Genomic DNA, 15,146 nt, shown 5'->3' on the forward strand with positions numbered 1-15,146 from the left:
GCTCCGGCCTTCCCCCGGGAACTCTGTGGGCCCTCTCCACAGCAAAAAATGTACTCAGTCCCCGAGGCTGGAGATGGGTAGCGATCAGGTCCTCCACAAATAGATCCGCCGCCGCTTCCTCCCGTCCCTCGGGTACTCCGATGATGCGGATGTTATTCCTCCGGGCCCGACTCTCGGAATCCTCAAGGCGCCGATCCATAAGTGCACTCGCCTGACTAAGCCGGCGCACCTCCATTTGTAGTGCCGCCACCTCAGTCGTAAGGCCCGATGCGGTTTGGGCCAAAGAATCAACTCGGTCGTTGGTCTTGGAAAGATCGGCCCTCACCAGGCCAACATCCACAAGGACCGCGTCGATCTTCTGTGCCAGGGTGTCGAACCGCTGGCCCACCGAGGCCTTCATCTCGGAAATGGCGCCCATGACGTCGTGGAGAGTCAGATCCGTGGGCAAGTCCGGGGCATCAGAAGGGCCCTCAGGGGACTTGTGCGGTCCGCCGGGAGATCCCCTCTGGAGGGTATAGTGGTCCATGCTGTTGGCCTGATGGACGGTGCCACGCCGGGTCGACTTGGTCTTTGACCGATCTCCATCTTGTTTCGTGGCCATCGCCGCTGGTCCCACAATCGCACCAGCAACACCGTAGAGGGCAGGCAATCGGGGCCACGAGCTCCGGGGGGGGGCCACCCCAGATCGGCGGGGTGGGTCACAGCCTGCAGGCAGGCAGGGTCCCCCAGCGAGGCCACACCAACACAAAAAGCTCCGCGATCTCACTTGCAGAGACGGTGCGAAAGCGAAAGTGCGGGGTACGCGACTCGCCCGGCCCGCCGTTGTTGTTCACTTTGCCACTGGGTCACCCCCCCAACGCAAATCCGGTGTCCGGTGAGAAGAAGGCCGCAAACTTCAATCGGTGCTCACTCCGGCACCCGAGGTCCGATTTGAGAACGGAAAACGGGTACCACCTCAGCTCAGGCTCACCAACACAGTCCCCTCAACCGAGGCAGGATGAATTCAGGATAGACGTAGGAGGTTGCGGAGGTCCTCGGGAGCCTCGCACCTACGCGGCCATCTTGGTTGCGCGCTAGGCTCCTCCCCCTGCCTCCAATATTTCACTTCCTGATGCCAGAGCACATGCTTCGTGCGCAGTTAGTATTTTTGTGTAACCTCTGTTGGACGTGTGCCACTTCATAAAGCTTATGCTATCCTGTGGCCAGTCTGCACAGTGGATTTATACCTACAGATGTTTGTGATGTGTTCCACTTCCAGGGTCATTACTGAGCTGTTCTTGAGCTCAAGCCATTTTCATACCCAGTCTGTCTCTTGGATAGATACTCCATTATGTCTGTGAAGCCGGGTCGGGCTGGCCTATGGGGCAATTAGGCAGTACCCGAGGGACAGACCAGTGTGTGAAATATTGATTTTTTTATTTTTTTTTTATTTTTTTAGCAGCAGTTTGTGGGCCTGTTTTAAGTCCAGTTGGGCCGGTTTTCACTTTTGACTTCCCCAATATATCCACAAACCTTGCACGCAGACCCCCAATACCTTGCAAAATACCCCCATAAAATGTCATTACCAGTTCAAAACTGACCTGATTTGCAAATGTGGACTATTTTTTTTTTTTTTTTTTTTAGCTATCTAGTTCACTAATTGTGGGCACTTTTATTTTAGTGCCCGGGTCAATTTTTTCTGTCTCCGTCCGACCCTGCTGTTAAGATTCCTCACCGGTTTCCTTCTTTCTCCTCCAAGACCTGATGAGTTACAGAGGTTTGTTCCTCTGGTCTTTGTTCCTTTAAGTTTGAAAGGGATTGCCCTTTTATGAACCTAACAAAGGATTGTTCTTGCTGCCAAAGACCTAATGATAGGTTTGTCTCTGGTGTTTTTCAGAGGTCTTGGATTCTCATTTTTCATCCTTTAATGTCTTTGACGTGCGGAGACCTGCGTCGTGGAGGTGTTCCGTAGAAGCTTTTCTTTCACCCAGCCAAGATCCCACTTAAGCTCTGCGTGGAAGATTGTCCCTCTATGCGACCGCAGCTGTTGTACCTGAAGGGGGCTTTGTACCATAGTACCAGGTCAAAGTTTGAATATCTCAGTGGGAGGATGCATGGTGTACTGCCTTTGGGACTTGGCTACCTTGGAATGGAACATCTGTGCAGCTTTACTGTCATCTCAACCAAGAATGCCTTTTTAGGAGCTGCATCGCTTCAGGATGCTGATCGACTATCATCCAGCACTTTAAATATTTATTGTGATTTAGAATCCACCTCTGAAAGTTCGTAGATTAGTTTGAAATAGATTGCCTCCATGATCTTAACAACTTTTGCATACAGTGTTTTACTACTAATATCTTGGGTGAAACCTGCATTTTCTTGTGATTAGAAGTTAGGTTACCATTGGAGAGACCGGTACATTTTAACTATTTGTATGCATTGTTCTGGATGTAAATCAGAACTGTTCCACATCCTGTTGCTACCCTGTGTACAATGACCGAGTTCCAAGCAGTCTCCTTGCACCTGAATAAAGTTACGCCAACTAATGCTACATATGTAATAAAGTGCATTTTAGAACATTCAGAGGAGTTTACAAAACTATAAAATTGTAAATCCATATTATATTTCCCAAATTTAGTATTTTATTGAGTGAAATGTCTTGTTTATATTCTTTTTTTGCAGAGCAAGTCATGGAGAAAGATCAAGAACATGGTGCACTGGTCCCCATTTGTCATGTCCTTCAAGAAGAGGTACCCCTGGATTCAGCTTGCTGGACATGCAGGTGAGTGAGGATGCTGTATTTAGTTTGGGGTGAACTTCATGATGGGTGTCAGATGCCAGACATTGGGGTCTTGTTCAGCAGCGTGAACTTCCCAGCAGCCCCTTCCAGCATGTAAAGCGATTTGCTTCAGAAGCGCAGTGGCTTCAATGGAAGGGGATGCTCTCGTCAATCCACTTTCTCCGACTGTGATGCAGCGTATCAGCTGCTCTTTATTGGGGTTATAGATGCGGTAAAATGTGCACCTTCCAACTTGGACTGATGCCACGTTTGATCCACCTTCTGATGTACTTCCAAATTGGTAGTTCTTAATAGTCCTAATATGGGCAAGTTTTAAGCTCTCAACTGGAAGATGAAGATCTCTAACCCAGTGTCTTTCTGTTGCTGGTGAGGGTTTTTCTCACTGTAGTGCAACACACTTTACAATTTCAGAGTGAAGGCATCTGATTGGTATTGCCAGGTCTAGGAGTGAGACCTACTTCATAAGGACTGGTTGTCTGTTTACCGCACCTGTTCCTTCATCAGACATGGCGTTCTGACCTTCCCAATAAGGTCATTGATATGCCCTATGCACCTAGTAGGGACATACCATGCATGTAGTCTCCAGGGTTGCAGCCTCCGTTCTTACAAGTAATGCATACATGATAGTTGAACATTTGAAAGGTCTGGTTCATACATTTGAGTTTTGGCCACATATGTATGCATTGGTTTTTTAAAGTGCAAACCTAGATACAGAGCAGCACAGCAATGTAAACGAGTAGAACAAGATTACAGGTTGGTGCATAAAGGGAAATCGGGTTGAAGGGCTGAACTGGGAAGTTTATTACGCAATGAGTTACTGTTTCAAGAGATGAGCTTTTCAAGGAGCTCCTGAACTAGATGTGCAATGTGTCAGCCTCCAGGATTTGAACTGGGATGGTGTTCTCGGTTCTGAGTTCATAGCAGCAGAAACTTTTATTTCCATACTTTCCTGCGTCCACTACTCAATTAAATTTCAATAAGCTTTAATAGATTTTTCATCAGTGGAAACCAGAAAAGCAGAATACATGTATAAAATACAATTACTGTTCGCAGGCTAAAAAATCTTATACAAATTGATTAGGCACATAACCATCTTATTTAAAATTTAAAATCCTTCAACAATTAACGCTGCTAAAAGATGTGCCTTAAAATACAATCTTATTTATTTCACCATAACATCACAATGTGATGGCCTTACATTGCCATAGACTGCATAGTGTACTCATCGGCTAGCAACTGAAGGGATAAAAAAGCTGGACGACATTGCCTGAGACCAAGGGTCCTTAAAATTGGTAAATTCTAGACCTTTCTTTGATTTTCATAAAATTTACAACAGAGCACTACGTGAACTGTTGTTGGATCTCATCGATTGGGCATTTACAAAGCGGGCCTGACCAGTCATTAATTACAGGAAAGCTTGTTTGGCGATGAAAAATGCCTGCAACTCTTCCATGAGTTGTAAGTAAGTCTGTATATTATAGGTAGTCGATATCATTTGGTTATTACATACAGTCGACTTCAGTAATTCCGAGGATAGTCTTAGACTCCAGTAGCATCATGCACTCTCTTTCTGATGGATACATCTGCCAGTGGATTCCTCACCTTGTGAATATCCCCTGCGCCAGCAACATTCGGAAACTTTTGTAGCTCCGCCGACGAGGACGACGTCAGACGCACGGCTCCGCTCACGTCACTGGATCCATAAGAGGACCTGGTCGGCGTGATGTCAGTTCCCTTTTTTCCGCGCCGTCGACACTAACGGTTTTCTGGGACTCTCCGTAGCTTTGGCTAGTTACTTTGTGTTTCTGCTGGTGTTTCTCTTTCTTCTTGCTTCTGGTTCAAAGATGTCGACTAAGAAGTCCGGATTCCAGCCGTGTAGAGAGTGCGGTAAGCACATGTCCATCACGGATCCGCACAAGCACTGTCTGGTGCCTGTCATCGGATCACGACGTCGAGGGATGCTCTTGCTGCCGAAAGATGAGTAATAAGGCCTTAAAAGAAAGAGAAGCTAAGTTGTTTATTGCAAGGATGAAAAATGAGAAGAGAGGCCGAAGTCGACATCGGGACATGCTTCTATGTCCAAGAAGCATAAAAAGAAGAAGAGGCATGGTTCTCAACACCATTCGGATAAGGAAGCGGCTCAGAGATAGACTTCGCCTACTCAATGTCGTAAGTACTATATTTCTCCCTCTCCTGTCTTGAATCCTGCTTCTCCTCTTTGCCTGACCTCGCCTGCGGCTTCACCGGAGCACTCTCCGATGCAGACACATTCTCCGGCTCTGGTTGAAGAAGCTCCGGCTCCTGATGAGTCTTAGACTCCGCTGGCTCCACCGTCTGCACCGATTTGGCCCGAGTCCGGTTATGCCTCAATCTGAGCCATAACCCCCCCCCCCCCCCCCCCCCTTTCCAGGCCCGGGACAAGACCCATCGCATTATTTGAATGCAATGTATGGAGTCTTAACGAGAGCGATGTACCCCTCTGGAGCACATGGGTCCAATGGCTTTTAATCTGGGGTTCCTCAAGCTTACGCTCAGGCTCCATTTATGCCTTTTTTCCCGGTGATGCCGTCTTGGCATTTCCCGGAGCCGAGGACATCTACGCCACTTCCATCTTCACCGGCTCCAGCTCGACCACGTTCGACTCTGGCTGCTCCTCCAGATCCGTGTTCAACACCGGCTCCGGGGCCGTCTGAGTCTGTTGCGGCGGCGCAGACGCCGGTCCTGAGTATTAGGTCCAGGCGAGAAGCTCAAAGAGTCCTGGAGGAGCAAAGGTACCAGGTGGAAGAGGGTGAGCTCATGGAGTCTTGTTTGAAGAATTGAAGGAGGCTAGTGGCCTGGATTGGTCACCAGAGTGGGAGATTACTCCTCCAGTTGATACTCCCTCTAAAGATGTGGCTCCCTACCACACCGTCATTGGGAAAGCAGCGGAGCTTTTGGATTTACAGCTGCCAACTGCTGAATTCAAACCTAACATACTTACTGAGGTTTTACATTCTCCCTCCACCTTGACAGAGCCTTTACTACCATTTAATGAGGCCATCACTGAACCAGTCATGGAGGTATGGCGAAAGCCCTTTTCAGCTCCTGTGGTTTCTAAAACGGTGACTAGAAGGTACAGGGCGGCTCCAGGTGATCCAGACTTTCTTACTTCCCATCCTTCTCCGGAAAGTCTGGTGGTTCAGGCTGCTTGCTCCTAGAGGTCTTCAGGTGCCTTTCCACAGGTCCCTAGTGACAGGGACGCTAAAAAGCTCAACCAATCGGCCAAGAAAGTTTTCTCCTCGGCTAGTATGGCCTTAAAGTCAACAAATGCCACCTGTCTCTTGGGCAGTTATATCCACGCTCTCATGGATTTTGCTAAACAGCTGGCTCCTAAGTTATCTGAGGAGGACTGGCAGAAATTTAATGAAGTGCTGTCAGACACTCAGGTGGCTGCGTGTCAGGTTATCCAGAGTGGCCTGGACACTGCGGACTCTGTCGCCAGAATTATGGGCTCCTCGGTCGCCACAAGGAGGAGTGCGTGACTGAAATCATCGGAGTGCTCCCCTTATGTGCAGGCAACGCTTCTGGGCTTGCCTTTTGACGGTTCTGGGCTTTTTGGTAAAAAGGCTGATGCGGCGTTAGAGATTTAAGGAAAGCAAAGCCACAGCCAAATCTCTGGGTCTGCAGACACAGCCTAGGGGTTCTTTTAGGAGATCCAGAGGCAGCCCCAGCAACAGAACACTCTGTATAAGAGCTATAGGGGCAGCATCCGAGGTTGTGCTCGAGGTCGCCAGTCTCCCTCCTTCCTTCCTTCCTTCCTTCCTTCCTTCCTTCATAAATGGGTACGCCCTTCCTTCCTTCCTCTTGTAGAAAATGGGTACGCCCTTCCTTCTGTAGAAAATGGGTACTTCCTTCCTTCCTTCCTTCCTTCCTCTTGTAGAAAATGGGTATGCCCTTCCTTCCTTCCTTCCTTCCTTCCTTCCTTCCTTCCTTCCTTCCTTCCTTCCTTCCGTAGAAAATGGGTACGTCCTTCCTTCCTTCCTTCCGTAGAAAATGGTTCCTTCCTTCCGTAGAAAATGGTTCCTTCCTTCCGTAGAAAATGGTTCCTTCCTTCCGTAGAAAATGGTTCCTTCCTTCCGTAGAAAATGGTTCCTTCCTTCCGTAGAAAATGGTTCCTTCCTTCCGTAGAAATTGGTTGGTTCCTTCCTTCCGTAGAAAATGGTTGGTTCCTTCCTTCCGTAGAAAATGGTTGGTTCCTTCCTTCTGTAGAAAATGGTTGGTTCCTTCCTTCCGTAGAAAATGGTTGGTTCCTTCCTTCCGTAGAAAATGGTTGGTTCCTTCCTTCCGTAGAAAATGGTTGGTTCCTTCCTTCCGTAGAAAATGGTTGGTTCCTTCCTTCCGTAGAAAATGGTTGGTTCCTTCCTTCCGTAGAAAATGGTTGGTTCCTTCCTTCCGCAGAAAATGGTTGGTTCCTTCCTTCCGTAGAAAATGGTTGGTTCCTTCCTTCCGTAGAAAATGGTTCCTTCCTTCCTTCCGTAGAAAATGGTTCCTTCCTTCCTTCCGTAGAAAATGGTTCCTTCCTTCCATAGAAAATGGGTACGCCCTTCCTTCCTTCCGTAGAAAATGGTTCCTTCCTTCCGTAGAAAATGGGTACGCCCTTCCTTCCTTCCTTCCTCTTGTAGAAAATGGGTAAGCCCTTCCTTCCTTCCTTCCTCTTGTAGAAAATGGGTAAGCCCTTCCTTCCTTCCTTCCTTCCTTCCTTAATGGGTACGCCCTTCCTTCCTTCCTAAATGGGTACATCCTTCCTTCCTTCCGTAGAAAATGGGTACGCCCTTCCTTCCTTCCTTCCGTAGAAAATGGGTACGCCCTTCCTTCCTTCCTTCCGTAGAAAATGGGTACGCCCTTCCTTCCTCTTGTAGAAAATGGGTACTTCCTTCCTTCCTTCCTTCCTCTTGTAGAAAATGGGTATGTCCTTCCTTGCTAAATGGGTACGCCCTTCCTTCCTTCCTTCCTTCCTCTTGTGGAAAATGGGTACGCCCTTCCTTCCGTAGAAAATGGGTACGTCCTTCCTTCCGTAGAAAATGGGTACTTCCTTCCTTCCGTAGAAAATGGGTACGCCCTTCCTTCCTTCCTCTTGTAGAAAATGGGTACGCCCTTCCTTCCTTCCTTCCTCTTGTAGAAAATGGGTAAGCCCTTCCTTCCTTCCTTCCTTCCTTCCTCTTGTAGAAAATGGGTAAGCCTTTCCTTCCTTCCTTCCTTAATGGGTACGCCCTTCCTTCCTTCCTTCCTTCCTTCCTCTTGTAGAAAATGGGTGTACACCCTTCCTTCCTTCCTTAATGGGTACGCCCTTCCTTCCTTCCTTCCTTAATGGGTACGCCCTTCCTTCCTTCCTTCCTTAATGGGTATGCCCTTCCTTCCTTCCTTAATGGGCCCTTCCTTCCTTCCTTCCTTAATGGGCCCTTCCTTCCTTCCTTCCTTAATGGGTACGCCCTTCCTTCCTTAATGGGTATGCCCTTCCTTCCTTCTTTCTTTCCTCTTGTAGAAAATGGGTCCTTCCTTCCTTCCTTCATGGGTCCTTCCTTCCTTCCTTCACGGGTCCTTCCTTCCTTCCTTCACGGGTACTTCCTTCCTTCCTTCCTTTATGGGTCCTTCCTTCCTTCCTTCCTTCCTTCCTTCACGGGTACTTCCTTCCTTCCTTCCTTCCTTCGTCCTTCCTTCCTTCCTTCGTCCTTCCTTCCTTCGTCCTTCCTTCCTTCCTTCCTTCCTTAATGGGTACACCCTTCCTTCCTTCCTTCCTTAATGGGTACACCCTTCCTTCCTTCCTTCCTTAATGGGTACACCCTTCCTTCCTTCCTTCCTTAATGGGTACACCCTTCCCTTATGGGAATTCCCTCAGAATTACCCTCCTTGTCAAGGTGCTTGCTCGGAGGACCACCTTCTCCTGCAGGAGGAAGTCATTACGTTATTAAATAAAGGTGTGATAGAGGTGGTTCCAGAGCAGGAGAGGGGTCAGGGATGCTACTCCTGGTATTTCCGGATTCCGAAAAAGGATGGCAATCTACGTCCAATTTTGGACCTCAGGATCTTGAACCTTTTTCTGAAGCGAGAGAAGTTTAAGATGCTCACCCTTGCACAGGTTCTTCAAGCGCTGCAACAGGAGGACTGGATGGATATTTCCACATCCCCATCCTGAAGTCGCACAGGAAGTATCTCCGTTTTACGGTAGGGTCGCAACATTATCAGTTTGCGGTCCTTCCGTTTGGTCTTACTACTGCACCTTGAGTCTTCACCAAGGTGATGGCAGCCCATCTCAGAAGATCGTGGATTCCAGTTTTTCCCTATCTGGACGACTGGCTGATGAAAGCGGAGTCGCCGGAGAAGGTGCTTCATCATCTGCAGGTTGCAACCCAGCTGTTGTACAAATTTGGTTTTCCGATAAACGTGCCCAAATCTCACCTGGTGCCCTCTCAGCGTAACCTGTTCATAGGGGCGTTACTGGACACTACTGTGTGTTGAGCATTCCCACCTCCACAAAGGATTCTCGACATACAGGAAATGATTCCTTGGTTTTACAATGGAAGGTCCTTCGTCTGCTCGGTCTGTTTGCTTCCTGCATTCCCTTGGTCAACCATGCACGCTGGCACATGAAAGCGCTCTAGTGGTGCCTCCGCAGTCAGTGGTATCAGCACAATGGGCATCTCGGAGAGTCTGTGAGGATCTCCAGAGAAGCCGCAGCGGATCTGTCTTGGTGGAGAGTGGAGGGCAATCTGTCTCAAGGAAAGCCTTACCATCGGTGGCCATAGTGATAACGGATGCATCCACTCTAGGGTGGGGTGCGCATCTGGGAGATCAAGGGTCTTTGGTCTCCAGAGGAAAGGTTGCTCCACATCAACCTTTTGGAGTTGAGGGTGATACGTTTGGCACTCAAGGCCTTCCTCCCTTCCCTTCATGGTCAGTCGGTTCAAATCCTGACGGACAACACTACCGTGATGTGGTATGTCAACAAACAGGGAGGAGTGGGGTTGCATTGTCTCTGCAGAGAGGCTCTGCGTCTCTGGTCCTGGGTTCAGGATCATCAGATTTGTCTGATGGCAAATCATCTGGCCTGAGTTCTGAACGTGCGTGCAGACAGTCTGTCTGCAGTTCTCTGCCGACCATGAGTGGAGGCTCTCTTCGGAGGGGGTTCGTCACGTCTTTTGGACGTGGGGAACTCCTCGGGTGGACCTGTTTGCCACTCACGAACGCTCACTGCCCGTCATTCTGCAGTCTCCAGTATCCGATGCAGGGATCTTTGGGGGACGCGTTTCAGTTGAGATGTGACTCGCATCTCCTTTACGCGTTTCCTTCCATACCCTTGATTCCTCGGGTTCTGAGGAAGATTCGCCAAGACCGGGCCAAGTCATATTGATCGCCCCAGATTGGCGAAGAAGGGTGTGGTATACAGATCTTCTCCACCTCTTCTCGTGCCCTTCGCTCCGTCTCCCTCTCAGGGCAGACCTCCTCTCGCAGTCGGAGGGGCAGGTTCTACACCCCCACCTCCAGAGCTTACACCTTCATGCCTGGAGATTGAACGGGGCAACCTGAATTCTTTTTCTCTCCTGCCTGATGTGGTAGATGTAATATTGTCTGCCAGACGTCATTCCACTAAATTGATCTATTCTTATAGGTGGCCTAAATTTGTTCTTTGGTGCGGAGAGAAGTCTATTGACCCTTTTGAGGACTTGTTTATCCAACATCCTTCAGTTTGCTCTTTCTCTTGCTCAGCAAGGCTTTGCTGTAGCTACCATAAAGGGCTATTTATTGGCTTTGTTGGCTTTCCTTTGCTTGCTGGATCAGCCGTCTTTGTTTAAGTCACCTATTGTATTCCGATTCGTTAAAGTTTCCGCCTACTCCTTTTATTGTGCCTCAATGGGACTTAAATCTTGTCTTAACTTGCCTGATGGGTTCTCCTTTCGAGCCCTTGCACAAGTGTCCCTTAAGGCTGTTGTCTTTCAAAATGTTTTTTCTCATTGCTATTACCTCGGCAAGGAGGGTAAGTGAGCTTCAAGCTCAGAGTTCAAAACCCCCGTTCTTGACCATTCATGCTGAAAGAATTGTACTCAGGACCAGGGCTGCTTTTCTGCCAAAGGTGGTAACTCCTTTCCATCTGGGGCAGTCCATTACCCTTCTTACCTTCTATCCTCCCCTCACCCTTCCAAAGAGGAGGAGTGGCTTCACCGCTTGGACCCTAAGAGGGAGGTGAGCTTTTACCTCGATAGGACTAAGGATTTTCGAGTGGTTGACCAGATCTTCGTGGGCTTTGTTGGCTGCCGGAAAGGCAGAGCGGTGCACAAGCGCACCCTTTCCAGATGGATTATCTTGTGCATCAAGATTTGTTACTCTTTGGCCGGTAAGGAACCTCCAGAGGGTATAAGGGCTCATTCTACCAGGGCAAAGTCTTCTACATCTGCCTTGTCTAGAGGTGTTCCTGTGGAGGACATTTGTAGGGCGGCAACTTGGGCCTCCCTCCACACTTTTGCGAAGCATTACTGCTTGGATTCCGAGGTGAGGAGGGACGGACACTTTGCTTGTTACGTCCTTCAGGACTTTCTGGTATAAAAGGGTGGACACCCTCCTCCGGGAGTGGGACTGCTGTGGGAATCTTTTCACAAGGTGAGGAATCCACTGGCAGATGTATCCATCAAGTTACTTGCCTTTGGTAACGCTTTTTCTGGTGGATTATCTGCCTGTGGATTCCTCACTGACCCACCCGCCTCCCCGTTGTCCACCCTTGTATACCTACAATAGTGATGTTTCAAAATGTATTTATTGTCAAAGGAAGCGTATTATTTCTTTTGCCTTCCTGTATTATCTTCACACTGTGTGGTTTTGTGTATTATGTACTGTGTATGCTGTATATATATATATTGCTGTCAGTCCGTCCGTGTGCCTCGAAGGCACGGAAAAAAGGGCGTAAGTGACGTCATCACTCCGACTAGGTCCTCTTATGGATCCAGTGACGTCAGCGCAGCCGGTGGCTGAGCCGTGCTTCTGTGACGTCCTCCTCGTCGGCGTGGAGAGCTACAAAAGTTTCCGAATGTTGCTGGCGCAGGGGATATTCACAAGATATGGAAATCACAGGCAGATACTGTATCCACCAGAAAAAGAGTTAACGAAGGTAAGTAACTTGTTCTTTGAGGTCTTTTCTGCTAATACGCTCTATAGATTCCGGCTGTTAATAATATTCCGGGTGGCCTAAGCCACTCATAAAGTCTTTAATATTCTTCAACCAAGGTATGCTGAGTACCCATTGTAATTTAAGACCATCCCTTAAATGATCCCTATTATTGGTGATTTTCTCCGAAGGCCGGATCTTGCTCAATAAGAGGATTGACTGTATTTTAATGAAGTCTGATAAATAGGGCTACCCCAGCTCAGCATGGCATACATAGGTGCACTACTCCTCTTTTACTTCTGACACTAAAATCACTTTTACTGGAACACAGGTGAACTTAATTTTACAGTGTCTACAAACCGCGCAACTCTGCCACTAAGCAGTATGTTTTGCTTAATACAAGTGATCGCATATTCCGGCCTTGACCCCCTAAATGTTAATCTCCCTCTCTACCTTGTTTTCCATTAACCCAAGCCCTTCGATGCTCATCTAAGATCGGCATCACTTCTCCACTTGAGTGAATGTTGAGCTCATCTTTTCTCTTCAGAATTCAGATGGTTTTCTCATTGCTGTGGAAAATGTTCTGTGTATAGCACAACAGGAAACTACTGAATCTGTCTCCTTTTTTGATCTCGCCTGAGACCGCACATATGCTGGCGCTTGCAAGACATTTAGTTACTTTCAGGGGGTTTAGAGCCTGCCCACTGCTTACCATTAGTTTGTTTGCCACTGATTTCTTTGCAGCAAGTGTTTGTCCCTCCAGGGATGCATGGCCCAAGCACTGCTTCCTTGCCCACTGAGTGTCCTTCCGCTGCTTGTACTTTCCGGCCGGGGTTCCTTTTTTTCTTTTTGTGGAAGCCCTCCACAGAGTCCTTGAGTTTATCCTTGGTGTTACTTGCCCCTCCCAACCTCCTGCCACTGCCCCTTGTGTTGCTCACCTGCCCTCCTCCCACTGGCTGTTATGTTTCTTGCCCCCTCCTGCCCTCGCCCCACTGTTTCTTGTGTTGCTTGCCCCCTCCTGCTGCTATTCATGACGTTGCTTGCCCTGTCTGACCTCTTCTCACTGGTGTGTTCCTTGCCTCCTCCTGTTGTCCCTCGTGTTTGCCCCCACTATTCCTTTTTTTTTCTTTAGCTCTTGTGCCTAGCTCATTTAGTTGCGCCCTAACTAGCCGTTCATAAACAAGAGGATCCTGGGGGTCCAGTGGGTATTTTGCCTGACACGTTTGAGTTTTTATTAAACACATACCTCATTAGCACGATTATAGACCAACCGGCTTGACGTAGACAAAGGTGTTAGACTTGGAATGTGGTAAGTGTTCTATTTTCCTGCAAGTGAGTAAATCTATTAAGTGGACATCAATCACTTGACAACTTAACTGTTTAGAAATAAAAAAAAAAAACTGATAGAAATGTAATGACCACATTACACTTGATTCAAGCGTTTACGCTGTTATCAAAAACTGACCGCAAGATCAAAGATGTTTAACTGAAATCTCTCTCCTAATTCTGCTTAAAGTGCCACAGCTCTGCCCAGTCTCTGCTTTATATTTCAAACTTAATTCTTCTTAAAAATGGTATAACACTTCCGGTCACCAATGGTCTAACGCAAACCCCCACCCCCCTCATTAGACCAGACCTCAGGGGTTTACAGGCAGCTGTTACTACAGGGCCTTGCATTTAAAACACCATAATTATATTTGTCAAATGTATTTTATTAAAACCCATCAGCACTTGAAATTTCCGATGGGGCAAGCCTCTGGCTCGACCTGCCAAATGGGGATGGTCGGCAAAATCCAATTCCTGCGAAATTGATATAAATTTCTTGGGTATCTGGGTGACCTTGGAGTTTCATTCCTTTCAGTCCTGTCTAAGGGTACCCCAACCAATAATAATGACTCCGGTCTCAAAAAGCCACAAACCTGATTAGGATTTATAAGGCAACTAAAGATATCCTGTCACAGGTGCGTGGAAGTGTCAGTCGACTAATACCTGGCTCCCTAGTGTTTTTTTCTTTTTTTTTTTTTCTTTTTTCTTTTTTCTTTTTTCTTTACATGAAAAGGAATGCTACATGCCCATGTCTCTGTATAAAAAGATGAAGAGCCCATAGATCGTAGGGGCTGCTTCATTTATTTGCAGAGTAATCCTTGTAACTCAAAGCTTGAAAGGACCTGTCATTCCCAGTTCCTGTGGAACAAATGAGGGCTGTTCCTTACCAGCAAGAGCCATTTGTTTGTGTTCCGGGCATGTTCTATGTACGCACCAAATAAATATGGCCAGGCTGTCATTCAAATGGCAGGAATGACTTTTGTGGATGTTGCAAACTAAGTTCTTCCGGCTGCCTGAACTCTTCAACTTAACGCAAATGGTCATAGATACCTACCCGATTTTCAAACAGCTATAATTTCCCAAGTAGCCAAGTGCATGGCAAAAACAACTGTTACTCAAAGCGACAATGTTAATAGTCTGGAATCCAGCATTACACGCAAAACAGATGGGTGCGGGCCAACAGACAGCGGAAGGAGAGCAGGAGGGGGCAAGCGACACCAGGGACAGCAGGAGGGGGCTAGGAACATGTCACTCACGTGGAGGAGGGGGCAGCAATTCAACAGACCACGAGAGGGACAGAAGGCACTGGGGCAGCATCACCACGACCAGAAGGAAGGGGCAAGCAACAATAGACTGTGGAAGGGCTGGGAGAATCAGGAGGCTGGTTGGAAGGGATGGGGCATGGGGGGGGCAAGCAAAGATGATTGAGCAAGCAATAAGGACGGTGCAAGAAACAAAGACAAAAAAATACCTCCAAAAGCATGAGAACTGGAAGGAGCACAGTGCAACAAGGAAGCAGTACTTGGGCCAAGCTGCATGGGGGGGGGGCAAACAGACCGAGGAAGTGAAGCCAGCACGCGCTAACCAAGGAAAAGGAAGGAAATGGAAGTAACTATGAAGCCTACCAATGGACGCACTCTAGGCCCCCATAAGCTAACAAAATATCTTGCAAGAGACCGAGACCTAAATAATTACTGCAATGAATAGTCTCCCATAAATGACTGGTGCTGCCCGCATGCCTGTTTCTGACCGAAGAGCATGGGACTTGGTGTTCAATGACGTTCCTCCCTGCAGACCTCCTTTGTCCCAGCCCTCCTACGGACTGTGAATCTAGGACACTTCAGTCTGCCAACAGCGGTTGCTAGCTCTGGTGAGTCTCAGAACTCAGTGGTTGCCCCAGCAGAGTTG

At 48.0% G+C, this 15,146-nt stretch overlaps 1 protein-coding gene across 1 annotated transcript in view; it reads left to right on the plus strand.

The window, feature by feature from the left end:
• LOC146821949 (inositol-trisphosphate 3-kinase B-like) overlaps positions 1 to 15,146 on the plus strand; it is a 339,942-nt gene that overhangs the window by 219,135 nt on the left and 105,661 nt on the right. Inside the window, exon 3 of the mRNA XM_085613036.1 lies at positions 2,662 to 2,761. Coding sequence (XP_085469162.1) covers positions 2,662 to 2,761 — 100 coding nt within the window. The remainder of the gene's footprint in view (positions 1 to 2,661; positions 2,762 to 15,146) is intronic.

The sequence above is a fragment of the Triturus cristatus genome, chromosome 6, assembly GCF_964204655.1.
Source record: "Triturus cristatus chromosome 6, aTriCri1.1, whole genome shotgun sequence".
Taxonomy (NCBI): domain Eukaryota; kingdom Metazoa; phylum Chordata; class Amphibia; order Caudata; family Salamandridae; genus Triturus; species Triturus cristatus.